At 41.1% G+C, this 27,108-nt stretch overlaps 1 protein-coding gene across 1 annotated transcript in view; it reads right to left on the minus strand.

Annotated features, from left to right (window-relative positions):
* NME8 (NME/NM23 family member 8) overlaps positions 1 to 24,499 on the minus strand; it is a 33,988-nt gene extending 9,489 nt beyond the window's left edge. Inside the window, exons 1-15 of the mRNA XM_061587474.1 lie at positions 24,467 to 24,499; positions 20,046 to 20,103; positions 19,018 to 19,124; positions 17,007 to 17,078; positions 14,195 to 14,311; positions 12,543 to 12,609; positions 10,858 to 10,934; positions 9,683 to 9,775; positions 7,604 to 7,699; positions 6,893 to 6,901; positions 4,083 to 4,415; positions 3,689 to 3,752; positions 2,565 to 2,709; positions 1,574 to 1,681; positions 434 to 585 (exon numbers count right to left, since the gene is read on the minus strand). Of these exons, the coding sequence (XP_061443458.1) occupies positions 434 to 585; positions 1,574 to 1,681; positions 2,565 to 2,709; positions 3,689 to 3,752; positions 4,083 to 4,415; positions 6,893 to 6,901; positions 7,604 to 7,699; positions 9,683 to 9,775; positions 10,858 to 10,934; positions 12,543 to 12,609; positions 14,195 to 14,311; positions 17,007 to 17,078; positions 19,018 to 19,124; positions 20,046 to 20,103; positions 24,467 to 24,499 (1,531 nt within the window). The remainder of the gene's footprint in view (positions 1 to 433; positions 586 to 1,573; positions 1,682 to 2,564; positions 2,710 to 3,688; positions 3,753 to 4,082; positions 4,416 to 6,892; positions 6,902 to 7,603; positions 7,700 to 9,682; positions 9,776 to 10,857; positions 10,935 to 12,542; positions 12,610 to 14,194; positions 14,312 to 17,006; positions 17,079 to 19,017; positions 19,125 to 20,045; positions 20,104 to 24,466) is intronic.
* Positions 24,500 to 27,108: the final 2,609 nt, after the last annotated feature.

A 27,108-nucleotide genomic window follows, 5' to 3' on the forward strand; every position in this document is an offset into this window, starting at 1 on the left:
AAGATACAGGATCAGTCTCAGGCCATGAACCTGGCAACCCTAATCACAACCCTGACTTCACTTACTGGCTACAAACCTGAAAGGGAGGGGTTAGAGCAGCCAGCTAAGAGATCATTTCATGGATGTTGGGGGGGGGCTGAAGTTTTGGTGTTTATCTTGTGAACCAGCCCACCTAGAAACTTTTTTTAAAAAAAATGAAAGCTGGGAGTCTGGAGATTAAGCTGACTCACCCGGACACTTGTAGAGGATCCCAAAAATCCGGAGTCTCTGGGTGAAAACCAGACACCTGGCAACCCTACTCATTAGCACTGTACACATGACTAGGAAAGACAGCAACATCATAAGCTGGGTAGCAGGCATGTTTCTGCTCCTTCCTCATATGTTCAATGAATGCATAAGAGTGGGTGGATGTGCTGTTGTTAATGTTGTTTACCTTTGTGCTCCTCAAAAGCAGTGGGTTTAATGACAGCAAAAGTGTTTTGCACAGGAAAGAAGAACTCCAATTCCTTCACAGCTTGTTCACTGGTTGAGCTGCCATGCAGCTGATTGATAGGTGCACTGTCAATCGCATATTCAGCACGCAAACTAGAGAAATGAAATCAAGAAATTAGATATATGGCATAGAAGCTTCACATTTCCAAGTTATCCACCTACAAAAGGGATCCCATGGCCTGGTCCTTGTCTCCTAATTTTGCTTAAGAATTTCCATGGTCTAGGGGCCTTCTTGGAGGGGTGGGAGGGGAGCAAGGTGGGAACACCCCCCATGCTACTGGCAAGACAGGGCACAGGCAGAGGTGCGAAGGCCTGGGGAAAAAATGAAAAATTTTGAATGATTCCCCCCCCCCCAATTTTTCTGGAAAAAAAACCTGGAAAATTTGAGGAGGGACCTCCCCCACATTTTTCTGGGTCCCCCCCCCCAGCCTTCACATCTCTAGGCACAGGGATCTGTGAATCCACATTATTTAGAAATGTAACTTTTTCATCTCATCAAATTATGGCATTGACAGTTTACAAAACAATACCATCATCTTTATATTAAACTAATCCAACCTTTCCCAACCAGTGTGCCTCCAGATGTTGTCGGACCACAACTCCCATCAGCTTCAGCCAGCATTGCCAATGGTCAGGAAAGATGGGAGTTGTGGTCCAACAACATCTGGAGGCACACTGGTTGGGAAAGGCTGCTTCTAATCCCTAAAATACGGGGACGACATAAAATAGCAAGTACCATATGTTGCATTATTCCTCTTGTGCGCATGTATGTATTGGTGTTTGTACTTGTAAAAATGTTAATGCAGTATCTTGTAAAAGAGGTATAACATAACACCTGTGATGTAGAGATACAGTTAAAGACTGTTGCAAAAAGGAAAACATTCAAAACTCACACTATAACTTCCCCCAACTTGCTAAAGAGGAAAACATTCGATACTGTCCAGATGATGGCACTATTGTTACACAAGTTACAATATAGCATTCCCTCTATATGCTTAGACTACCAACACAGCCATCTTCATTTATCATGAATCATGATACAATTTCTTAATAAGGTGCAAATATTTTTCCAAAAGATTACCTTGTTGGGCATTGTTGCTTTGCTTCCTCAACTATCTTTGGGCCTAGTAAACCTCTCCATTTTTGAATTGCATTTTCTCGTACCAAAGCAAGTGCAAGAGTTGGCCCACTGTTCAGTGCAAATATAACAGAAGTGGTTTTTGCATTTTTTTTTAAAAAAAGAACTTTTATACCCTCAAAAATAGTTTTTCCCCCATTATAAAATTATTAACAAATTCAGTATCACCTGGATAGATATGTTCATAGTGGAGTGATTCTAAGTGCCCTACTATTAATTCAAACAGTGGAAGTCCGGGTTTTCAATAGCAGAACGGGGGGGGAAGCTTTGGTTAAAAAGATCTGTGGTTAAATGCAACCTCCCCACCAGGTTAATTTTAGGAATATTTTATGCATTAGCAACGGAGTTTGTCACAAATCCTTAACATTTCTAGCATTTTTTAAAAAAACCTTTATTTTAAAACAAACAAAAAAGGTACACACGAGCTGATGTTATTTATTTGTTTGATTTACTTGTGGGGACTTTATCTTTAATATATGACCAAGCGAACTGCATTATCTCCTTTTCTGGAAGTAACCTCAACTTTCCTCAGCAGAACTTTTTCTTCCCAGAACCTTGGGTAAACTGACCGTCAGTCTTACCAGAAGATCCCTATAACTTTCAGTGATGCCAGTCCCATCACTGGTCATGGCTAAATTAAATGACAGATTCACTAGGGCCCATAAGGTGAAACAGTGAACAATAATATGATTCACTGCTCTGCTTGGGATCAACTCTCAGAAGAATGCCTGTGAAGACGCGGGACACACCTATGAATTGAAATCTATGTATGTAATACGTTCTGTGCAAAATGCTACCTGAGATTTTTATTCTTATTAATTTTATACAGCCTTGATTACTGTGATTCTCACCCTTAGAGCAAATTTCAAACTAGTATTGTATAAAATAAATTAATTTCCCTGCATTTAAATCTGTCGCTTTTCAAGCAGCGTACCTGGTCATTTGTTCCAAAAGAACTGGAAAATAATCTTGATCTTCATGCTCTTTGTAAAACATACGAGCTTGCTCTTCTGTTAGGATTATTTCCTTTTGCATTGCTATCTCAAAGCCATCATCCTGAATCCTCATTAAAATAGACTCTGCATGCAAAAGATTATAACAGTTGACATGTGCAGGAATTAGACACCACAATACTCTATGGATACATCATGACTTAGGAGGGTGGTGCTCCCAAAAAGTGGGGATGCTGCAAATCTCACCCATCCTGCCAGGCCCTTCCCATCACATTTACTAAGTTCAATGGGGCTTCCTTCCAGGAAAGTGTGCATAGATTTCTGCTTTAGATTCTTGGAGCACATATATTAGTGCTTGCATGCATAGGCTAGGTCCTCAGACATAATTTTATCACTGATTGGTTTTATCTGCTTTTCTTTTTTGGTTATTGTATTTTTATTGTTGTTTGCTGCCTTGGGTGCTAGATGTAGAAAGTCAGGTTATAAAATGAATACTCCCTAAACAAAATGTAAAGATATTGAGTTGGATCCAGAGGTGTCCTTTCATCCAGAAGGACTTATTCTGAATTGCTTCTGCTATCACATTTCTGGATCCAGCAACCCATTAAGAATCCTGAGAGAGTCACATATTATTAGAGACCATTTTATTCTGGCAGACTTTTGTTGTATGTGGCACCAGTAGCAGCTGGTGTCCATTGCAACTTGTGGGGCGGAAGGCAGGTAAACCAACAGTAAATGGAGTCAAGGTCAATGACAGGCAGAGTCCATCCTTCTCCCTGCTGAGTTCTATGAGGACAATGATGAAAGTAAGGAGGAGGAAGGTGATCTCTCCACCTCTTGGACTGGTTGTAAGTAAGAAGACAGGCAAGCTAAGGGCAGGCTGAACTTGATGGGGCAAAGGCCCATTCACCCTAATGGACAAGCCTCCACTGTGTGGTGCATAATGTTTTTGTGGTTGGTTCTAACAGCTGACCCTGTCGTCTTGGTTGATCAGTTGATATTGTTTCATAAAATGTTAAATGTTGCAAGTCGTAAGGGTGGGATAGAAATGTTCTAATAAATAAATCTGAATTGTGCAGGTAGAAAGGGAAGGGCTTTCACTAACCTCTTCTTTCCCTCAAGAGAGAAGGTCTAATCAAGGCCAATGTTTTTTCGACAGCTGGGCCTTTCTTCGGTTTGGAAAAATCAGGAAAAAAGAAGGCAAGTTGCCTGCTTGTTTCTTCTACTCTGTCATGAACATCACATAAATGTAATATATCTTGACCTTCCAAAGCCTCTTTCAAGCTAATAAAAGGTAAAATAATGTAAGCGTTTTACTAAAAGCAATATGAGAACTTAACTCATCACAATAGCTTTGAAGTGAAATTTATAGACTGCCAAATGCTAATTGTGCTGCAACAGAGAGTGATATAATTCAAAGCATCATTTTAGAGGAAAAAGAGAGGCTGGTGTATGTATTATAAGGAATATACTGCTCAGATAATGGCCACCTGTAACACCTGAAAGATGGCCACCTGTAACACCTGCGCAGTGGCCACGCGGCTCCTTAGCTTGTCGCTGCTGTCGGCACGCAGAGAAGTGAAGCAGGCCATAACATTGCAGAGGCATTGTCGGGGCGAATGACAGTGCCTTCCTTCCTGGGGTGGTTGTGGTGGGGCCATGGTGAACACCTGAAAGAGCTCGCAGTGTCCCCCCAGTAAAGTGGCGGTGGCGGCTGTCCCTGGGCCCAGCAGCCATTTCATCTCATCCAGGACCCGTTTGTCTAGGACTAGTGCCTGGGCAGTGGCGGCAGAGTGGGATGAGGAGTCAACCCGGGTGGTCACGGTTGGGGACTGGTTGGTGTTGGTGCAGAGAATGACTGGAAAAGGCTGTGCATTGGGGCGACTGGAGTGTGGCCATGCCCTGGATGGAGGAACCGAGACATCTCATCACAGAAGCCCAGGGAGTAGACAGTTTTTGGACCCCGTTTTCCGTGATCACATTAGCACTGTCAATGGGTGCTAAATCCCCATCTAATCCCCATCATCTGCCTGGTTTATCAGAGCTCAGAGTATCAGCTGCAAATACATTCTTCCTGAGGCCCATGCAAGGAATTCCAGTGTTTGAATCTTTTGCACTTGGGACCCTTGTGGCCTACTCTGGCTTTTATACAGTGTTTATGTATATGGATATTGTTCATGTATTTTGCTTTGTAAATTAATTTGATATATTTTTATTGTACCTTGTGTATTCTATTGTAAACCGCTTTGAGATCTTTCAGATAGTAAGCAGTCTATAAATGGAAATATAAATAAATAAATAAACAAACAAAAACAAAAAATTATGGCAAACTGTGGCTGCACAGCAGCCTGAATTAAGTCTGGAAACCCAAAATATCAGAACTGCATTTCACTCATGCGTAGTTCCACTTCAGAAACAATATCAGGTTATTTGGAATCCAAGAATCTGAAGAAAAGTTTGAATGGGGAGAATTTTGCAAGCATCTCTACCTCATACAAGATCTTTTTGGTCTCTTCCCAACACTTAATGAAATCCATAAAGTCTACTTCATCACTTCCCTCAGCTTTAGCTTGACAATTCCCCCCTGGCTTCTAAAAGCAGTAACTAAGAAGGCTGTCACAAAAGGTAATAGATCATCTCCGGCCTCTCAAATTTGAGCACTCAGTGAATGTAAGGGTGTGAGTGAATATTTACTTTTGTGTAATTCTTAAGGTTTTAGGATCATGAGAAATGTTTTAAAATGCTATTTACTGTGATATCTCAGGGTAAACTGACTGTCTCTGACAAATTTCATCCACGTTTACATTGTTACTGAAAAGGGGCAACATTTTAACAGTATGGGTACAGATGCTGAAAAGTAGCCTTATCACATAATCATTCATGCATTTGCTAGTACATCTGAAGGAATAATACAGACTGCTTCCAGAGAGATGGCTCCTGGCACTATCCAATCATTGGTCTTCCATTCTAAGTGACAAGTGGAATTGTTATGTTACGTTATGTTATGGTTTATTTCTAGGCTGCCTTTCGGCCAAAAAGGCCTCCAAGGCAGCTTACACACAAATAGAAAAACACAAATACAAAATACAAATAATACAATTTACAAAAATTCAAGCCAACAAAATCCTTTCTAAAAAGCAACAACAGCTAAAAACCGAAAGCATTCATCTTCCTGGTAAGGGACAGTCCCCAGAAAAATGTCACTAAGAGCAGGGGTGAGGGGGCAAGGCAGGTGGAAAAGCATGCCCCTTGATGGTCCCAGCACAGTCTCACCCCAGCAGCAGAACCTCCCAGTCTGCAACTCCTCCTTAGAAGGTCCAGGCAGAGGGGTGGGGCAAAGCCGGTGGAAAAACTTGCCCCTTGATGGTCCCAGCACAGTCTCACCCCTGCAGAATTGCAATTGACATTTCATATTATTGTGTATATCCTGCTAGGTTCTGTCCAAACTAGTAGGAGTGACATAGCTGCTATGGGTAGGGTCATATCATAGAATTGTGGAGTTGGAAGGGGCCTATAAGCCCATCGAGTCCAACCCCCTGCTCAATGCAGGATTCCAGATCAAAGCACACCCAACAGGTGGCTGTCCAGCTGCCTCTTGAAGGCCTCCAGTGCTGGAAAGCCCACCATCTCCCTAAGTAGTTGGTTCCATTGTCCTACTGCTCTAACAGTTAGGACGTTTTTCCTGATGTTCAGCCAAATCTGACTTTTTAACAGCATTACAAGAATTTTCATTTGTCTTGATAGATATTGTACTTCAGACATGTGATTGCTGGCTGAAATTGTTTGACTTTGGCTATTTCTTATGCCTCAAAGCCATTGTGTTTGATTCAAGTTATCACTCTTTATCTTACATTTATGATCTGAGATAGTAAATGTCTTCTCACAGATCAAAACGTGGATGACAGTGGAGATGTGGATGAGACATGCTACAGTGAGAAAAAGCAACAAGGTTGGTGGGAAGAAAGTGTTGGGAAGAGACCAAAAAGATCTTGTATGAGGTAGAGATGCTTGCAAAATTCTCCCCATTCAAAATTTTCTTCAGATTCTTGGATTCCAAATAACCTGATATTGTTTCTGAAGTGGAACAATGCATGAGTGAAGTGCCATTCTATATTTTGAGTTTACAGACTTAATTCAGTCTCCTGTGCAGCCACAGTTTGCCATAATTTTTTTATTTGCATCTTTCATTCCCCGCTCTTCACTGGTAGCATCAGGGCATATAAAATTGGTTAAATCAGAATGCAAAAAGAAATCTTGCTCTGATTCCTTTTTACACTGATTTATTCAATGTACACTTACACTGCTGTACATCAGTAACCTGTAAGAAAAAGAAAGAAAAGAAAGCAATGAAGAGAAACCTGTAGCAAATTGTGCATGGGGCAATTTCAAAATTAATTTTAGCAATTCTCCAAGTTAAATCAAAAGGTAGCCAGAACAGAAGGCAAAGCAGAGTGAACCTGCGGAACTATGCACTTCCAGAGCAGTAGCCTTGTCAGTCAGTTGCAGAAGCAACAACAAACTGCACCATAGAAACTAACATGTTTATTAAGTCATAAGCTTTCATGCACTAGAGTCTACTTCATCAGATGCATGAAGCAGTATCCAGAGTTACAGATGTACATATATACAAATAGTATGGGACAGGATTGTAAAGACTGAGGTCAGAAGGAAATTAAATTAGATTTATTGAGTGTAGTAAATATGCTGTGAAGCAGCCCTGAGATGTGATGTTAAGTCACACTTGAAAGACTTGGATGGACTTTGTTGTACAAATCCTGCACATGGCAGCTAATATGCCAGCAATATTATTGTCAATCATATATTGGGGGGGGGGAATCACACTTATGTGTACACACACACATACTCACTCATTCTATGTTGCAATCTACCTGGTTGGTGTTTCACTTATAGGCCTCAGATACCCATTTTCCTCTGATTCATGTAGAACTTCCTCCTCCTCCTGCTCCTCCTCTTCCTTCTCCTCTCCCTCCATTTGTTCTTCCGGATTCAATTCTTGTACATAAGGCATAACCTCATGTGCTTGCTTTCCTTCAGAAACTATCAGAACATGGCATGGTCCAGACAGCATAAATGATACAAAGTCTTCAAATTCAGGCTGAAAAATGGTTATTGCCATTAAGTTCTAAGAAAGAACCAGCTGGACTCATTGTGAATTAGTCTACCAATGCATTTCTCCTTGTTATTATTGAGATACAAAGGGACCTATCATATAACATATTGTTATATTAGGTAATCTGGTAATTCCTTGAGATCCTAAAATATTACATATATGTTCATGTTCTATCCAGTAGCAGATGGTGTGGTGGGCCTCTGCTGCTCACCTGACTTCTGGTTGGTTGTGTTGCTCCTGCTTACCGGGGATGCAGGGGGAGGGGAGAGGTAGTGGTGAGGTCAGTGTGGTGCAAATGCGCTGGCAGAGCTAATGCGGTGCTTCCATCAGTGCATTTGCACCATGCTGACCCCACTGCCACTTTACTTCTCTAGCTCCCAGTAAGCAGCAGAGATGCAACTGACTGGAGGTCAGGTTAGTGGTACTGCCCCACCACACCATCCACTGGCGGTTCTGTTTGCTACTTCCTCTAAGTTGGTGTGCCTTAAACTATTCCTAGGAAATAACACTTCCTAAATGTATATTCCTTGGCCTTCTAACCTAGAATCTAATCTAGTTTATACCAGTTCATCCTACATGGCTCCTTTTTTCCTGATCAGTGTCAGTATCTCTATGCCTTGCCTTCTGGACTCTGTCAAGTTCCTTTCTCCATATAACCACATCCAGCCTGAGATTAGTGGTCCTGCAGCAGTCATGCATTTTTGATCCCACTTGTGTCTTTGAGCAAATCTGTAGAGTCACTCACTGACTACTCTGAGTCTTTAATATTTATAGGCCTATTACCAATATGCATAGCTTGGAAAAGTTACTTTTTAAAACTACAACTCCCATCAGCCCCAGCCAGCATGGCCACTGGAGTGGGCTGATGGGAGTTGTAGTCCAAAAAAGTAACTTTTCCAACCTCTGCCAATATATAATGCAAAACAGCTTGTGCACCACATCCTGGCTGGTGTCTTATACTCCCCAGTTTGAGAAACATCATTCTAAGTGCATAAGTGTGAGAGGCTGGAATGAAGATGAACTTAAACGTGCATTCAGATGAAAAAAGCTAGAATCCAACCATATATTTGCTTATATTTACTTGTCCTTTTAAGGGAAATATACACATCTATCAGAAGGGACCATAGCTCAGTGGCAGAGCATCTGCTTTGCATGCAGAAGGTCCCAGGTTCAATCACTGGCATCTCCAATTTAGTGAATCTGGGAAGGTGATGGAAAGTCTCCTCCAGCCTGAGATCTTGAAGACCTTCAGCCAGCCAGAGTAGACCATACTGGGCTATAGACAAATAGTCTGACCTGGTCTAAGGCAGCTTCCTATGTTCTTAACTAATCACTTACCCAATAGTTTGTCTACTCTGGCTGGCAGCAGGGTCTCAGACAGCACTCCTACTTGAAATTCTTTTAACTGGAGATTCTAGTGACTAATAATGGTACTTTGTGCACTCAAAGCTTGTGTGACTTGAGCCAAAGATGTCAGATAAATCTGGACCTGGCTGTACAGATGCTGTGTTGTTTTTCTATTAGTTAAGGTAGTAAGCAGATTGTTTTCTCACAGCTATGCTAACATGCAATCATTTTGATTAGCTACAGCCAACAGTACTCTATACCGGGGTTCCCAAACTGTGGTCCGTGGACCACCAGTGGTCCACAAGCTTCATTTAGGTGGTCCACAATGTGTCTGTGAAGAACACAATTTGAATTCTAATGGAATTCAAACTGTAACACAATAAAATACAGTATAAGAAATAAAAGAGGCAACAATAATACAATTAAAAATAATGCATCATCAAGCACAGTGCATTACAATGGCTACAAAAGGAAGAAAAAAACATTAAGAGGTCAACCAAGACACTCAGCAATTTTCAAGTGATCCGTGTGGGAAAATGTTTGGGAACCACTGGTCTGTATTGAAAGCCTTTGAGATATTATCAGTGGCCCCGGCCTCACACATCTGTCTGTTCTACTTACCTCTTCTGATTTGTTTTGATAAAAATCCCTGACTTGCTCATCACTTAACATCTTCAGATCCTCCGCAAGAATGACAAAGCCTGCTTCTGTAATCTTCAGTTGTAGATAAGCCATCAGGTTCAAGCACATTTAAGAAGAAAAAAAAGTGGGGTTTTAGGCTATTTTTAAGCAGTGTCAAACAATTAAAGAACTTTTAACTAAACAGTTGTCTCTTTTGAATTAATGAATTCATGAAAATTAATTGAATTCATAACCAAAATTGTAATGTAAAATCTTTAAAAAACAAGGAGGTATAATGGACAACTTAAAACAATTTGAGCAATCATTTAGACTGAAAACCCATCCTGGCTATCTTTTTTTTCATTCTCTGTTACAGCAAACCAGCATGGCCATAAAATTGCCTGATCTTTTGAGCATGATTAGAAGATTAGAGCTGAGCTAGTAGTTAACTTGACAGATAGGATTGCACTGAAACACTTGCATCAGTTAATTTGATTTTGTACAAAAGTATTTGACCTATCCTGAAATACTATATATAAACTAATGCCTCACTGCAACTACATTTTCAGTGTTCCAAAATTCTGTGCAGGCGAGCTTAAGATGCTCTTCACTGTGAAATTAATACATTGTGAAAAACAAAGGGCATACTGCATTAAAGTTTTGAGCTGGTTAGAAAGTCCTCAACTGTAACAATTGCTGCTACTCAGTGATCCAGAGGAAGGGACAGGAGAGTCCAATGCTAGAGTTGATAGTGGTTTTATTACAGTGCTTGATGAGTGGTATATCAAGGGTATTGGCACAGAGTAAAATGGCACCACAAAACCCAGTTCTCTGGGTTTTATTGGGAGCAGCATCTGCGCTACAGATTGGGATAAATATTACATATAAATAGGTTGTATCTCATACAGCATTTAATATAAGGCTGCACAAGTACTTATGACCCATTAGACTGACTGCAGTCCATTTGCCATATAAGACAACTAACCAAGTCTCTTTGCAGTCTTGCTGAAGCTGGAGAAACGGGAATGTGTCAAACATGTGGTCCTCCACCACAACACACTTGGCTCATCATCTGTTTTCAGCTTGAAGGGCCACAAGTTTTGTAGATTTGGCTTAGCAAATTCCTGCCATCCTAGTGTGAATATGAATATTGTTGTTTTTTTTAAAAAAAATACCGTTAGTTTAATTTCTTCAACTTTTCCTTCAGCAACTGCATCAGGTTTTATAATAACAACAGTGTATTTTTCCTCCTCTGAAAGAAAAAGAGTGAATATAACATTCACTATATACATTTATGAACAAGACTATTTATTATTATTTTATGTATTACATTTATACCCCACTTTTCTTTCCATAATAGAAACCCAAGGCAGCTTACATATGGTTCCCAGGCAGTCTTCTATCCAGGTACTGACTAGACCTGACCCTGCTTAGCTTCAGCAGGGAACTAGTCTTATGTGCCTTCAGACCATAGCCTGTATTAATTAGCTTCCTATGTCAGCAAGGTGATCAGATATTCTCTTTTTATAGATACCTGCTTGTTCCTCTAAAAAGCATATATGCTGCCTGTGTGTGAAATCCACTTATTTAAATGCAAATTCTGATAGGCATCTGTTCTTTATAACTATGGGCATGAAAAAGAGCTCCATGTCACATTCATATCTGTGTCTTCAGGGGGGAGATTCTGAATGGCATTGTCATACAGGTAGATAAGAATCAGAAATGTCATCAGGAAAAAGAAAACTTTATTTAAAGGACACTGGTAGTATAGCAGACTGAAAATCAGTTCCAAGAAGTCCACCTTATCTATTTTATTTTTATTTTTCCAGCAACAACAAAAAATCTCTAAGTTTGTCTAATTGGTAGAACAGCAGGCTGAAAATCTGAGACTAAAACCCACCTTGTCTAATTTTGTTTTTCCTGCAACATAAAATCTTTGCATGTTTTGTCTACATCCTTACCTGAGATGGATGAAAGTTTTGACAAATTGGCATTTTCAATAGTCTGGACATCAGAAACCATGTGGTCAGAAATTTTGACAGATTGACAGTTTTTATACTCTGGACATCAGAAAAACCACTAAAGTGGGAAACTCTTTCCCAGAATTGTTTTTTAATTACTGCAGGCGCAGACATTTTTGTGCCTAAAGCATGTGGCCCCTGCCCCACTAGGATCAACATTTTCAAGATCTTGCTACACTATTCAGACACCAATCCCTGCTTAAATCTATCACCCACTTCATGGTACAGCCTGAAGCAGGTCACTTCACCCTGTTGCATGACAGGGCTGCCCTGGTCTTTATGTGGCACAGGAAACCCTTGTTTTGTAGTCAGTAGCAGATGATGTGGTGAGGCAGTGGTGCTCACCTGACCTCTGGTCAGTTGCATTGCTGCTGCTTACTGGGAAGTAGAGGATGAGGGGTGACATGGTGGAGAGGCTGGCATGGTGTCTGCCCATGTGTTTGCTCCCCACCAATCTCACTGCCTTCTGTACTGGTAGGGAGTTTGACTCAATGGCCGTATACATCCCTTCCAACTTTACTATTCTATGACTCCTTGCACCTCCCTTTCTATCTTCTGATAAGCAGTAGTGACATAACCAACCAGAGGTCAGGTGAGCACCGCACCATCAGCACACTGTCTGGTACTGCTTGCAGTGAAGGATACAGGCAGCTCAATGTATACTGAGAGCAGTGTGGCACAGAGGTGGTCTGGTGGGAAATAATGTTTAGCTCCTCTCAATCCATCTGCTATTGCAGCCCAAACACTTAAGGCATCCCTACCAATTAATGAACATCTACACCACTCTTTTGCTAGCTGTCTAAATAGGTTGCATATTGTAATCTGTCAGTAACACTTGCCTTCAGCTTCCTCTTCTTCAGGTTCTTCATCAGATACTCTTTCTTCTATAAACATAAGCTCTGGCAACTAAAAATGTTTTTATTGGCAAGTTATGATGATATGGTTTAGAAAGAAGTCTGCATGATGACTACTACTTGTTTTCTACAAATATTTTAAGATACTGTAATTAAAATACACTTTGTGTAAAGATGCAATTATGAAACAGATTTTCAAACAGTGTAGAAGTTTGGAGAGCCAATCATTGCTCTCTCACCACACTTGTTCTGACCTTAAATTCTACTGAACTTAACTGAGGCTGCAATCCTATAAGCAGAGGAGGTTGGTCCATGAGGTCAAATGGGGTACTGCCCCATCAACCTCAGTCTGTCTTAGCCAGCCCTACCTGTCTGCCTTCTCACTTACATCTAGTTCAGGAGATGACCCTGACTGTCAGTCTCCTTCTCCTCCTCAGTCTTAGCTTTGCTTTTTAAGAACTCAGCTGGGCAGTATGGCGACAAAAATTGAAATTATTATGGCTCTGGCTCTACCTACTGTTGGACTCCTACAGCCCACCAGAACCAATGGGCTCCAGCTACCACTGCCTATAACCACGCACTGGGAGTAAGTTCCACTGAATTCAGTAAGTCTTACTTTTGAGCTAACTTGTTCATGATTGCACTGTTTGGCATGTAAAGGGACTTTAATTCTGTGCTTAAAGCTGAAATCCAATGCACGCTTAAGTTCAACTGAACAGAATAGAACTTGGTAGCAGGCGGTGTGGTGAAGTGCAGCGGCAGACCTGCTTTCCTGACCAGTGTTGCTACAGCTTACCTGGATGGGGCAGGGTGAGGCAGGCCAGCAGTGAGGTCAGGGCTGTGTGACGCACTGGGGGGAGCGGCTCTGCCAGGGTGTCTGTGCAACCTCAATGTTGCTGCCTCTCTGCCCCACCCAGGTAAGTGGCAGGAACAGTATGGCCCACAGCATTCAATGAAATTTGACCCTGTTTGCTTTTATTAGAATTGTGCTGATTAGTTGTAATCTCAGCCTGCTATTGCTATACACACTTGTCATGTACAAGTACATACAAGCTAACAGCCTTAGATCACAATCCCCCATGGATATTCTTTCTTAAAGGCATTTTAAAGTGCATTTTAACTGTATTTCACTATTCTTTTGCATTTTGGACATTGTTTGGTTCTTGTTTGTTTGTTTGTTTTTGGTTTTTAATTTATTGTATTTATTGTATTTTTACACTGTGCTTGTTTTATCTTTTATGTACACCGCCCAGAGAGCCTTCGGGCTTAGGGCGGTATATAAATTAAATAAAATAAATAAATAAATAAATAAATAAACACTATGAATGGGCACTCCTAGTGAATTGCGCCTTTAAGACTGTATTTAATCTTCAAGGATCTCTGCCTGTGTAAGGCCCACTCATTTCCAAAGTGATTTGTAGCAGACAAATGCTCTGATGGGGCGGCAAGGGGTGGGAATCAATAAGTATGTAAGATAAGCATATATGCAGGATGGACAGCACTTTCAAACCAATGAAAACAGAAATGAGTACAAACAAGAAAAATCCTATGAGCAATAAAACAAAATATGGAATATAAGAGAGAGTCCAATTATACATTTCAATAAAAACCCCAGTACTAAGACAAAGCAGTATTACCTCTTGTCTTTGCATTTCTCCTGCTACAATTTTTCTCTCTTGTTCTACTATCTCTATGACTTTTTTACATAGAAGAGGTCCATTCGCTCCTCTCACAATATCTATCATATTGCCATTCTGTAAAAAAAAAAAGTCATAATAAGGCATTCTGTTCTCATAGTTCTGTTTTATATGTTTAGTTGACTTCTAACAACATAAATTTTCCAGACAGAATCCTTTCATTTTATATGCTTTATTTGCTTCTAACCAATATGCATTTTGCAGGCTCAATTTTTTTTAAAAAAAGTATTTCACAAATAAATAAGAACTAGGGCCATCACCTCATTAATGATGTCTAAGACTGCAGTCCTAAAGCCACTTATCTGGGACTGAGCTGGTGTTCAATACATCTGAGTAGTGTGTAGAGATGCATGGGAGTGTGCTGTTAGTAAATTAATCATACAGTGTTTGATCCAGACTAAGGCTGCAATCCTATGGGTGATATTCCTATTTAGGAGACCCACTGAAATCAATGGGCGTTTTATTTAAGTCTGAGTATAACTAACTTTGGGTATTGCCCATTAACTTGTTTATTTTTTAAGATTAGGTCTTATTGAACTTGATGGATTTATTTCTGAGTAGACATGCACAGAACTGCAATCCTATATACACTTACTTTGGAGTAAGCCCTTTTTTGCTCAGTGGAACTTACCTGCAAGTAAGCATCTATAGGATTACACTGTATGTTAGTTGAGCTCAAGCTGAGTCTATTGAAATCAATGGGAAAAGTTATGACTTCCCGTTGATTTCCATGGGAATTGAGTTCAACAAACTTAGTATAGATCCACTTATACATTTTAATGAATTATTTGTTCAGTTTGAATAAACAAACAGGAGGGGAGTCAATGGTGTGGCAACGCTGGAAGTCTTAGCTGCGGAGATCTGTGGAAGAGAGTCCTGCCTGAAAAACCATGGAGCCAGCCCTCATGATCACACAGCATTGTGATAGCAATGGCTGGTTCTGCACCTCCACAAAATGCCAGCATATGACTGGGTTCTTAGAAGAAGCATTGTGATGTTCCATATTTCTGTGTAAATAATTATTGTGGATTTATTTCAATGTTTATGGTAAGTGAGGTTTTAATAGTGTGCGTATGCTAAGTAGGGAGAGTTGGGAGGGAGGAATGAGAGTATGGAATGTTGGTGAATGCTGCACATGATTGGCTGGGTGAATGGAATGACTGATATATATTTAAAAGGTTTGACAGTTGACAGTTAGGGTTAGGGACTGAAGTTGGAGAGGGATAAGGTTTGACGTTTGGAGGGAGAGGGCTGGAGGATGTGGGGTGGGGGGGTTGTAGAGGGTGGTGAAAAAAATGGAAATGGACTGCCTTCAAATCGATCCCGACTTATGGTGACCCTATGAATAGGGTTTTCATGTTGTGCAGTATTCAGAGGGGGTTTACCATTGTCTTCCTCTGAGAGGCAGTGACTGGCCCAAGGTCACCCAGGGAGCTTCCTGGCTGTGCAGGGATTTGAACCCTGGTCTCCCAGGCCATAGTCCAACACTCTAACCACTACGCCACACCAGATTAATATTAGATGACAATACAGTAAAGACTGCTGGACCTGTATCAGTAAAGAACATATTTAGAAACCACATGCCTGAGTATTTGAAAAGTAAATAATCTTGCTTAAGAAACATCTGTTAAACAAATAAACTTATTTTTCTTTTTAAACGTGCCTGGCTCTTGGCCAGCTATTACAAGGGTGACAAACATAAAGAAAAAGGGGGAAACAGTATCAATGGTGGCAGCAAAGTACCTGAGAGTAACTGTAGCAAATTACAGAGGGCCAACTCAGGGTTGTTATATTTGAGAGTCGTAAAGATACACAGGGGTTGAGACTTGACTGGAAACCTGGATGCTTATAACAAGGACTGGGGGAAATAGGCAGAGTCCCTAACAGAAGCTTTGTTATAAAGGGTAGTGGAAGAAAATGGAAACCACATCTCCCTCTGCTAAAGGTGGAGTGTTGACAGGGTGGTGATGTGACAGGAACCCCCCGCTTCTCACACAACTAAACACTACTTCCAGCATCTGCTGGTACTCCAAGAAAATTCATGCACACCTGCTACTTTGAGTTGTTTTTAAATATTTATATCACTTTTGTATTAAAACTTTTTAAAAAACTGTTGCTCAAATTAATTGGAGGCACTTTTCAGACAATCAATAATTCAGTTATTGCTGAACAGTGTACAGTGCTGTCCACATACACATTTTTTTTTAAAAAAATCACTGAACATTTACTGGTTTCTTGTCTGAAACCTTCTCATCTTGGACTGTTCGGAGGACATTGGTAGAGAAAACTTTGATTTCTACATACCAAGCTTGACATTCTCAATGGTAATGGCTCAAAGAAGCCATTTTGTGTGTGTGAAAAATGAGTTCAGCGTAATAGAAAAATGTTTACATGAGCAAAATGCAAGATTACGGATAAACAGGTATTTGGAGCAATGTGAGGTGGGGTGGGGACAGATGTTATCTATATGGTGCATAAAAATCAATAAAATATATTACAATGTTTACATGAGTATATTTGCATATAAAATGTTCTGTACATGTGTGATCCAGAGGATTCCAAATTCCTTGAATTTTTGGTACATTATCATATTTTATGACCTAGCAGAAGGCACTGCTACCACACACACTTATCTGAATGGTACATTGTACCACGGCCAAATATTTTATATAGATTCATGCTTCAGTAATATCTCTTTTCAATCTGGAAATTGAGAATTAGGAACAAAACAAGTCATTCGCCATTTACTTACCACACAGAAGATAAAAGCAGGTTCACATTTATCTTTAAACGGGAGCAGACTCACGACGCTATTAGCCTCTGCCTTAAATGAAGAACATACAGATAATCTATGTTTCCCCCCCAAACACCTGCAAGCCATGCTATGCAATAGCAATTCCCATACACTTTCCTATAGACTACTTCTGATTAGTTCACTGAGAATTTGATTTTCAGTCTCCTGAGTGTTTCCTTCCTTGTTTCCAAATGAGACCCCATTCAAAATAAATATCACTTCACCATAACTGTGACCATTCTAGATGACACTGAAAAAGGCATAGGCAAGGCAGTAAGTGTAATTCAGCAGAGCAAGAACTAGCTAGGTGCTTGGGGCACCTGCTGGACCTGGTGCTGGTTTTCATTTTAATCTTGCACTCTATTATTTACAGACAGCTAGGCTCAAGGGGTAAGCATGGCAGCCAAGGAACACCAGCAACCTGGACAGGCAGGCCAACTACTCGGTGCAGAGGGAAAAGGGATTCCCCCCTTCAAACCCCAATTTTAACGAGTCCTAATTGATCTCTGTGTAGTTATGCAATAAAGGTTGTGACAGAGTTTTAATCCCATATCTGTATCTGTCACTTCATTGTCACCACACCTAGCAGTGCAGTTTTTTCTTTCTGGCAGGGAGAAGGAAAGCAAACCCCTTACAGTGGCTCCTCCTCTGGCCAGTGCTTGGGGCCAAGTTGGGTATATATAATCTCAAATAGCAAAACAGATATGAATGTAAAAATATAAAAGAACTGGCAATATTCTTAATGCAGCAAAGGATATTCCTATGACACTGCCCCATACCCTCAAACTAGTGCTCTTAAGGATCCTATCTCTTGATTACACTTCAGTCTCTATTCCTGGAGCTCCTGTCCCAGAATGGTGGTATTTGCCTTAATATCTTGCAAGTCTTTCTTTATTTATTTATTTATTTAATTGATTTCTATCCTGCCCTTCCTCCCAGCCTAGAACAGCAAACAAAAACACTAAAAGCACTCTTAAACATCTTAAAAACAAAAGACTTTAAAACATATTAAAACAGAACGTCTTTTAAAACACATTTTAAAAAGCATCTTAAAAAAAAGCTTTAAAAACATCTTAAAAAGCAATTCTGAGAGTGCAAAGGAGAATGTCTAAATGGCCCATATCTCCCCCCCCCCCATGCATGTGGGGTTTTTTTATACTCCATATGAATTAATCCGAAGTAACAAACAGGCAACTTTCTGAATTCAAAGAACCAAATGGGGTGCTGCCAGGTGCTTAAAGGACTTCTCTAGTTTTTTTCTGGATTAGGAAGAGTAAGTACTCCAAATTTTGGGGAAATCTCAAATCTTTACTAATATTCTTTAATAGTGAACCTCTTATATGAATTTTGCTGCAAATATGTTCTGAAAGAACACTAAACATTTTGGAAGGGGGTTGTATTTCCATGTTTTGGAGAACCCAAAAGCTGTTGGCCTTTAGAGATGTGGAACAGTCCCTGAAGTTTATTGGAAATCAGCCTCAGAGGAAGGCAATGGTATAACCACCTCTGCTTACCATGAAAACCCTATTCATAGGGTAGCCCATAAGTCGGAATCGACTTGAAGGCAGTCCATTTCATTTCACTGAAAACAATAATGCTCCTTAATTTGAGAACATAATATTTCCTTCCTTCTGAAAGTCACATATGTTGAAGGTTTGGATTTTTTGCATTACTACTTGTAGATGAACTACAACTGTGCCAATGTTTGTATCCCTTGCTTAAGGATGGCTAGAGTTCATCTATTATAATTTTGTTCCTCTTCCCCTCTTTTCATAATTAAGCAGCAGCTTATATATTACTACATGATTTCTCTACCAGCTGAAATGTCTCCCTATCAATAAAATAATGGCTGTGCCTTTTAAATTTAATCTTCATTGTTTTACTATGATCTCAACAAAAAAGTTAGTAACACAAAAATGTACTTCTCCAAAATTTTTGGTATTGGAAAGCTTCATATTTAAATCCGTACCACAGCAAAATGTAGAAGATTATCTTCACCGTATTCATTTTTTAGTTTTCTGAATAAGCTCAGCACAGCTTTGCAAGGTCCACACCAAGCCTGATAAACATCTACTACTGAAAAACAAACAAACACACACCACCACCAACAACACACCTCAATGAAACACATCATTTCAAATGGGTAATATCAGTTTTTCAGTTTTGCGGAGAGAAGTGGGAAGATGTGAAAATGCAGGTACGTCCCTGTGTTAAAGTCATGTTTTTTACCAGAGTTTGGGGGAAATTCACAAATTAATAATAGGATGTATTAGTAGCAGTAAGCAATCCAATTCCAGGAACTAACATATGTATTAAGGTTCACTACTATGCCATATACTTATACTATTAGCAGCAATTCTTTCACCACTGCCGAAGGCAGTTACAACCTACTTGTTTCTTATCACAAAAGTAAATAGATTAGTTGGAAATCAGAAGCCTTTCCTGCTTCCCTCTTGCCTATGTCAGACACTGGGTGTCTTTACATTTTTATTTTAAAGTATATAGATGTAAGGCTGACACCACAAAGATTCAAATCAAGAGTTCTGTTGCTTGGAGATCAGACACTGGGTGCCTGTGCTACAGAGCCTGATGGCCAAACTAGATACGACAGTAAATGAATCTTTGCATTTAATGTGCCCATTTATTAAAAAATGCAACTGGAACTAATGGGAAAGCAGATTATTATTGGGATTGCAGGAGGCAGGGAGATGGCCCTTTGCCACCACCACCTTGCAATCCTGATGAAAATTGCTCCTTTGAAGCTGCTGTTTACATTGGAAGGAGTTGGTGTCAGTGGGGTCAGGGTTGCTGATCCACCTTATTGTTGGGGTACTGATAGCAAATAAGTTCTGAAAGGCAAAAATCACACAAGAATGTACATCCAGTAAAGTGGTTACAAGGCACATACACTTGCAAATACACTGTATTGGGTGCACAATATTAAACAATAATACACATGCACAGTTTCATATATGAGGAAAAGGAGGGAAATTGTACCTGTTAGACCTTTATTCAGCAGCATTTCTTCCCATTGCACTTGACTGACTATTACTGTCTTAAGTAAAGCAAATGTATTATTAAAATAATTACTATTAATTAATTTTATATCCCACCCTTCCTCTCCAAGGACAAAACACTATAAACATCTATAAAATATCTTAAAAATAAAACATATTAAAGACAAAACATTTTTTAAAGTATTTTAAAAGATCTTTAAGAACATATTTAAAAACAATTCCAACATGGGTGCAGCTGGGATAAGGTCTCTACTGAAAAGGCTGGTTGAAAGAGGAAGGTCTTCAGCAGGTGCCGAAAAGACAACAGAGATGGCGCCTGTTACTATTTAAGGGAGGGAATTCCAAGGGGAGCTGCAAACACTAAAGGCACAATTCCTATGTTGTGCAGAACAGACCTTCTGATGAGATGGTGTCCTCAGGAGGCCCTCACCTGCAGAATGCAGTGATCAGCTGGGCATATAAGGGATAAGACAGTCTTTCAGGTATCCTGATCCCAAGCTGTTTAGGGCTTTATACACCGAAACCAGAACCTTGAACTTTCAGCAGTGGGATAACGTGTGGGCAATGTCCTGTCCCAGAGAGCAGTCACACTCCCACATTTTGCACCAGCTGCAGCTTCTGGACCAACCTCAAGGGCAGCCCCTCATAAAGCGCATTACAGTAATCCAGCCTGGAGATTAGGAGCATATAGACAACAACGGTCAGGCTATGCCAGTCCAGAAACAGCCACAGCTATCTTATCAGCAGTGGTGCAGTTGTCCAGGGTCTCAGGGGGTCTTAGACCGCTTACTTTTTTGGGAGCAGGGTCCCAATGTTTCTAGTATCCTATGAGCCAATTAGCATGAAAGGGGAGTGTGTTAGCCATTGAGAAGAGCCCTCTAACATGCTTCCTTGCCCTTTCCTGCTGATTGGAGCCAATCAGAATGAAAGGAGGTGAGTTAGCCACTGAGAAGACTCTTTGCAGTAGCTAACACCCTCCTCTTTTGTGCTTATTGGCTCCTAGGGACATCTGTTGTTCTGGGAGAAGGCATTAACAAGAATCTCATTCTCAACTCAGTGGCAAAAAAAAGAGGGAGTAGTGTGGCTGTAACTATCATGAAGGGACCTGAATTTGCAACTACACTACTGCTTATCAGTCAAAGCTGCTAAAAGGCACTATTAGCCACTGAGGTCACCTGGGCCTCTAGCGACAAAGATGGATCCAGCAGCACCCCCAGACTGCGAACCTGCTATTTCAGAGGCAGTACAACCCAAAGCATGCAGTTAACCAATTATCTGAACCTGAGAACCACCAACCCACAGTGTCTCCATCTTGCTCAGATTCATAGTCAGTTTACTGGCCCTCATTCAGCTCACCACTGAGTCCAGGCACTGGTCCAGGGCTTGCACAGCCTCTCCCAATTCAAATCTTACTGAGAAAAAGAGCTGGGGATCATCAGTGTACTGCCAACTCCTTGCCCCAAATCTCCTAGTGACCATTTCCAGTGGCTTCATATAGATGTTAAATAGCATTGGGGACTAGAGAGTACTCTGCATCACTGGCAGTACAGCACCACTGCCAGGGAACAGAGAGACAATTACCCAGTGTTATTCTCTGAAAGTGACTCTGGAGCGGAGCTTGGAAAAGTTACTTTTTTGAACTACAACTCCCACCAGCCCAATCCAGTGGCCATGCCAGCTGGGGCTGATGGGAGTTGTAGTTTAAAGAAGTAACTTTTCCAAGCTCTGCCGTGGAGATAGGATTGGAATCACTGTAAAACAGTGCCCCCAATACCCATCTCACCAGGTCATCTCAGAAAAATATCGTGGTCAATGGTATCAAAAGCTGCTGAGAAATCAAGTAAGAATAACAGGGTTATATCCCCCTGTCCTTCTTCCAGTAAAGATTATCCACCAGAGTGCCCAAGGCCAATTCAGTCCCACAACCAGGCTTGCACTCAGATTGGAATGGGTCAAGATCATCTGTTTCATCCAAGAGTATTTGCAATTGCTATGTCACAACCCTCTCACTCACCTTCCCTAAAAGGGGCATTTGCAACCAGGCAGTAGTTGTCACAAACCAATGGGTCCAGGGTGGGCTTTTTCAGGAGTGGTTGGATCACTGCCTCGTTCAAGGCAGCTGAGACCACTCTCTCTTACAAAGATGCATTGACCACACCCTGGATCCACTCGGTCATATTCCCTTGGCAAGCTTTAATAAGCTGCAAGGGTTGAGAAGACACATTGCTGGCTGCATTGTCACAAGCACCTTGTCCACATCATTAGGCCGTATCAACTGTAACTGATCCCAAGAAGTTGTAGCAGATGTTGCATTGGATACTTCACTAGAGACTACAGTAAATGTGGATGGGATGTCAAGATTGGAGATGAGCAAGTTTACCCTTAAATTGCCTTGCAAACAATTCACAGGGGGCTTTCATTTCTTGGAGTTGATGTTAACAGACCCCTGACAATACAAAAAAGTTCCACTGGATGGCTACTTGAGGATATGATGGAGGCAGGGAAGTGAGCCTTCTTTACTGCCCTCACTGCCACACAATAGGCACAGTTTTGTTTCGTTTGTGCCTGGAAGGCCTCACAGCATGCTTTTCACTACTTGCATTCTAGCTGCTGTTTGGCCTGTTTCATCACCCTTAGTTCACTGGTGTACCATGGTGGAAATTGAGCTCCACAAAGCCAGAGAGGTCGCTCAGGGGCAATCGTGTCAAGATCCTGACGAATCTCATTGTTCCACAGCATCACAAGGGCTTCAACACGGTCATCTGCTCTATCTGCTGGACTCCCCCCCCCCCGAACATTCAGGAATCCAGTGGATTCCATTAGTCTCCAGGAGTGTGCCATCTTAATCTGCCCACCACTTGTGCAGGGGAGAATTGGAACCAAAAGTCCAAACTTGGCTAGGCAGTGATCTGACCATGACAATGGGATGACATCCATCTCCCCATATCCAGGCCACCCCTTCCTCCATCTGGAGCAAAAACCAAATAGAAGGTGTGCCCTGCCCTATGTGTAGGACCGGGGACAATTTAAGACAGCCTCATGGTTGTCATGGAGGCCATGAAGGCCCGAGCTGGAACATGAGAGGCAGACTCAGCATGGATATCGAAATCACTCAGGACTGGGCTCCTTCAGCACCACAGCCGAGATGGCCTCCGCAGCTTGGTCAAAGAAGCTGCTGGGCAGTAGTGTGGATAGTACACGAGCAACAACCCTTGCTGTGCAGGCCCTCACAGCCAGCTCCAACACAGAGTAGTTTCCTGGTGACAGAGATAGAAGTTTTGTGGGCCACAGCAACTCCTCCCCACATCTGTGCAGCCTGTGCAGAGTATCCAGGTGAGCAAAGCTGGGTCAGATCAACTCCTCCCAGCTCACCTACCTAGGTCTCAGTAATACACACCAGATTGTACCCTCAAACATGATTAAATCACGGATGAGTGTAGTCTTACTGTGTACCAATCTGGCATTAAACAACAGCATTCACAGGCTAGTGGGCATGGCAAATGAACAACCAGGAACCCATCCATGGGAGGAGTGGGAGCAAGAAACAAAGCGTAGATATTCTTGTCCTCACCTTCCATGGTAGCTGATTTGTCTCCCCATGGCTGTACCTTCCCTTTGCCCCGATCACGGAAATTAGGGTGGCATCACCCATGTCTCTTCTTCCCAAGACTCTTCCTAATCATATGATATAAACAACAACAGCTCACCAACAAAACCTACCAGAGCCAATTATCTCAGTAGGTTTCTGAGAGAATTGGGAGCAGTACTACTAGAACTACACCAAACCCACCCAATACTTTTCACACTAAGCCCATCTACTTCTCCCCATTTCACACCCAGGGAGGGCCAGTCTTCTGCCAGTTACATCCTCTCACTCTGAAGGCATCTGGTGATTTTCTCATACAGTTCACTGTACAGGGTCTCACACTGCACAGGAATCACACATATGCCCTCCCCACTATCCAACATCTACATTTGAAAAAAAAGAGAAAGGCAGTGCCCTTGCCCTTAGGCGTACCTAAGGGAAAACACCCTTTGATGTCACCCCTGTGGTGGTGACCCTACCAGCAGCAGGCCCACCACCCAAGGACTGCTGGGCTTTTATGCCCCCTGGCCCAGCCAGGAGCTGATGCAAGAGTCTGCAATATTAAGTGCAGCCTCTCTCTGGATTCAGGGCCAGGCACGGGTCCCATTCCTTACAGCACTTACCAGGGACCTCAGCTGTCTCAAGAGTAAGTAACCCGGGGAGCAAGCAAAGCACGAGGTGCTCAAATACTCCCAGGGCAGGTCTTCTCCAGTACCCCAGTGCTGCAGCTGTTCCCTATAGAATTTTGTTAGCTCTAAAATGCTAGGTGTTCCAGCAAATAGTTGAACAATTCAAATAAAAGACAAAATTGATACCTGTAGCTGAACTTCCTTCTTCTTGCTTGCCATGTTATTCCCTATAATTGTGCAAATGTGACAAATTGAAATGTATCTCATTGAAATTATTGAGAAAGATGTTGGGTGGTATCCAACTAAAGTTCAACTCAAACCTAAACCCATTGAAATTAATGGATCAAAGTCACTCATGTCCATTGCTTTCAATGAGTCTGCTCTGAGTATGTTGGATACAAGCCATTGTTACCACACTCTCACATTTTCTTCACTATAAATTGCAGTTCACTTAAGTTATTGTGGCTGAAAAACATAAGTGGCTACATGCTGTAGCAAACCCTGTCAATGTGATACTTTGAAAGTTTAATGGCAATTCTCTCAGCTTCCTTGACCAATGAAAACTCAGCATTTTGTGCCTTAGCAGTGAGTTAATTTGGTTTGTGTTTGTGTGTGTGCATGTGTATAACTATTTTATATACTTTTTTTTACTATTTTCACTCACATTTGTTTTATATTTATTTATTATTACTTTTATATCCCACCTTTCCTTCAAGGTGGCTCAAAGGGACATGCATACATGGTTATCCCCCTCCATAAATGACAGTCATATATATATTCATAACTACATTGCTCAAGACTACTCAGTTATAGACATGGCCATTGGGTTGAGACAGAGTCGTTTTTTCCAGGGCATTTTCATTATTGTCCATGGTGTATATACACTCAACCCTCTATTGAAAGATAGATTTTTCATATTTTTGAAAACCAAAACCAAAAAATGAGTGTATATAACAAGGAAAATTATTCCTCTGTAACAGATCTGTAACCCAGTCTATCGTCTGTCTCCAATCCTTGACTTTTTAATTTTTTTTTAATTGAAAACATGAATAGTAAACATAACAACAAAAAACAATCCCCCTCTATACAAAAGTCCCTGTTCTCTGAGATATAGGTGCCAATCACAGCAGTGAGGAAAAAAGTTACTGTGAAAGATAAAAGGTGTTGCTTTGAAATACATTGGAAATTAGAAATAAAGGGTAGTTGTGTTAGTCTGTTACAGCAAAAAACAACAGCAATAACACAGAGTCTAGTGTGCCTTAAAGACTATCACATTTATTATGGCATAAGATTTCATGGACTACCGTTCTCTTCATTAGATCCAGGAAGCATTATCCTGAGTTATAGGTATATATGACATTCTTGATGCCAATACTCTAATTATTATCCTACTACTTGTAGCACATTATTTACCATTACGGCAAGCTCCATCAGCTTAGCAACAACCCACAACTTCCAAAACATTAGGCAGGCAGTGGGCACCACAATTCTAGATACATTTATTTGAAAACATAATTTTTACTGAGATCAGCCTTTTTTATACCAGCAGAGGGGGTTAGATAGCATGGAGATGACTGAAAAAGCACACACACTAAAATTTGAGATCAACAGAATATGTAATCAGGATTTGCTATGATGTGAGTATATTTCCACAAATTACTGGTTTAAAAATCCTGAAAGTCATCTCACATACACCTTTGTCATTTTGAAAGACATGATTCCAACTAGTAATATAATTAATCCCATTATTAATCTCACAGAATTTTCCTCAGGAAAATGATGTTAATAGAATATGTATGTGACTTCCCACTGCTGTAACTAGCTTGTATAACAGTTGATATTCAGTGCTCACAGAATAACATTACCAATTCTGATACACACCGACATTAAAAGCTGATGTGTATTCATCCTTGATACAATATTAGCACACAATATACCTCTTTAATGGTGCCTGTCAGTTAGAGTTTGGTTGTTCCAGCTGTGTGTGTGTGTAGAAGATTTTATCTGACCACAATCAAGTGTTTTTCAGTGTCAAGCTATAAGTCAGGTCTGAACAATAATGGCAACGGGAATGCCCCAAATGAACTTCCTTGCAATGTGTGTTTCAGAGATACAGCACCCTACCTCTTCTCTGCTCCCCGATATTAATTTGATGACAGACCTTTACTAAACTTCCCTGTTGACCTGTGCACCTGTGGAGTGCCTTCTTGGGGGTAGCTGGCTAATGGTTGGAACAACCTCTCCACCAACCTTGCACTATTACTATGCATTCTCCTTCCTGTTGAGAATGCCCACTCCATAGCAGGGTCATCTGGGCCAATTAATGAAAATAACAGTCTTCTGTATTCAGTAAACTCCCCCACACACAATTCACATGTATTTATGAGAGGCGTCACATCATGAACAAGTTCAAGTCCTTATACACACTGTGTTAATTGATCCAGGATAATTGCTTCGATAGGGTCCTGTGAACCTTGGGAAAGACGGGTGACTGAGTGAGAGTCGAGATGGGAAAGCTGTTACTGCCGTTGCTATGGACACCAAGGAACAAACAGGTAGAAGCCAACTGTAAAGACTGGGGAGAGGGGGCGGACAAGCACCCGGGCTGAGCCTAAAGCAAATTGATGGGTGGACGTGCAGCCTCTCTGATGGACCCGGTAGCTAAGAGGTGACTATGAAGGCTCCTGCCAGACCAAGGAGTTGTGAAAGGATTGATGCTCAGGGAAGGCTGAAAATGTCTCTGTTTTAAAGGTTTAAACTTGGCCATTTAAGGCAGGAGGGAGGGAAGAAAGGTACCTGTAACAAATTGCACTTTCAAAGGGTATGCT

This window comes from Rhineura floridana, chromosome 10 (assembly GCF_030035675.1).
Source record: "Rhineura floridana isolate rRhiFlo1 chromosome 10, rRhiFlo1.hap2, whole genome shotgun sequence".
Lineage (NCBI taxonomy): Eukaryota > Metazoa > Chordata > Lepidosauria > Squamata > Rhineuridae > Rhineura > Rhineura floridana.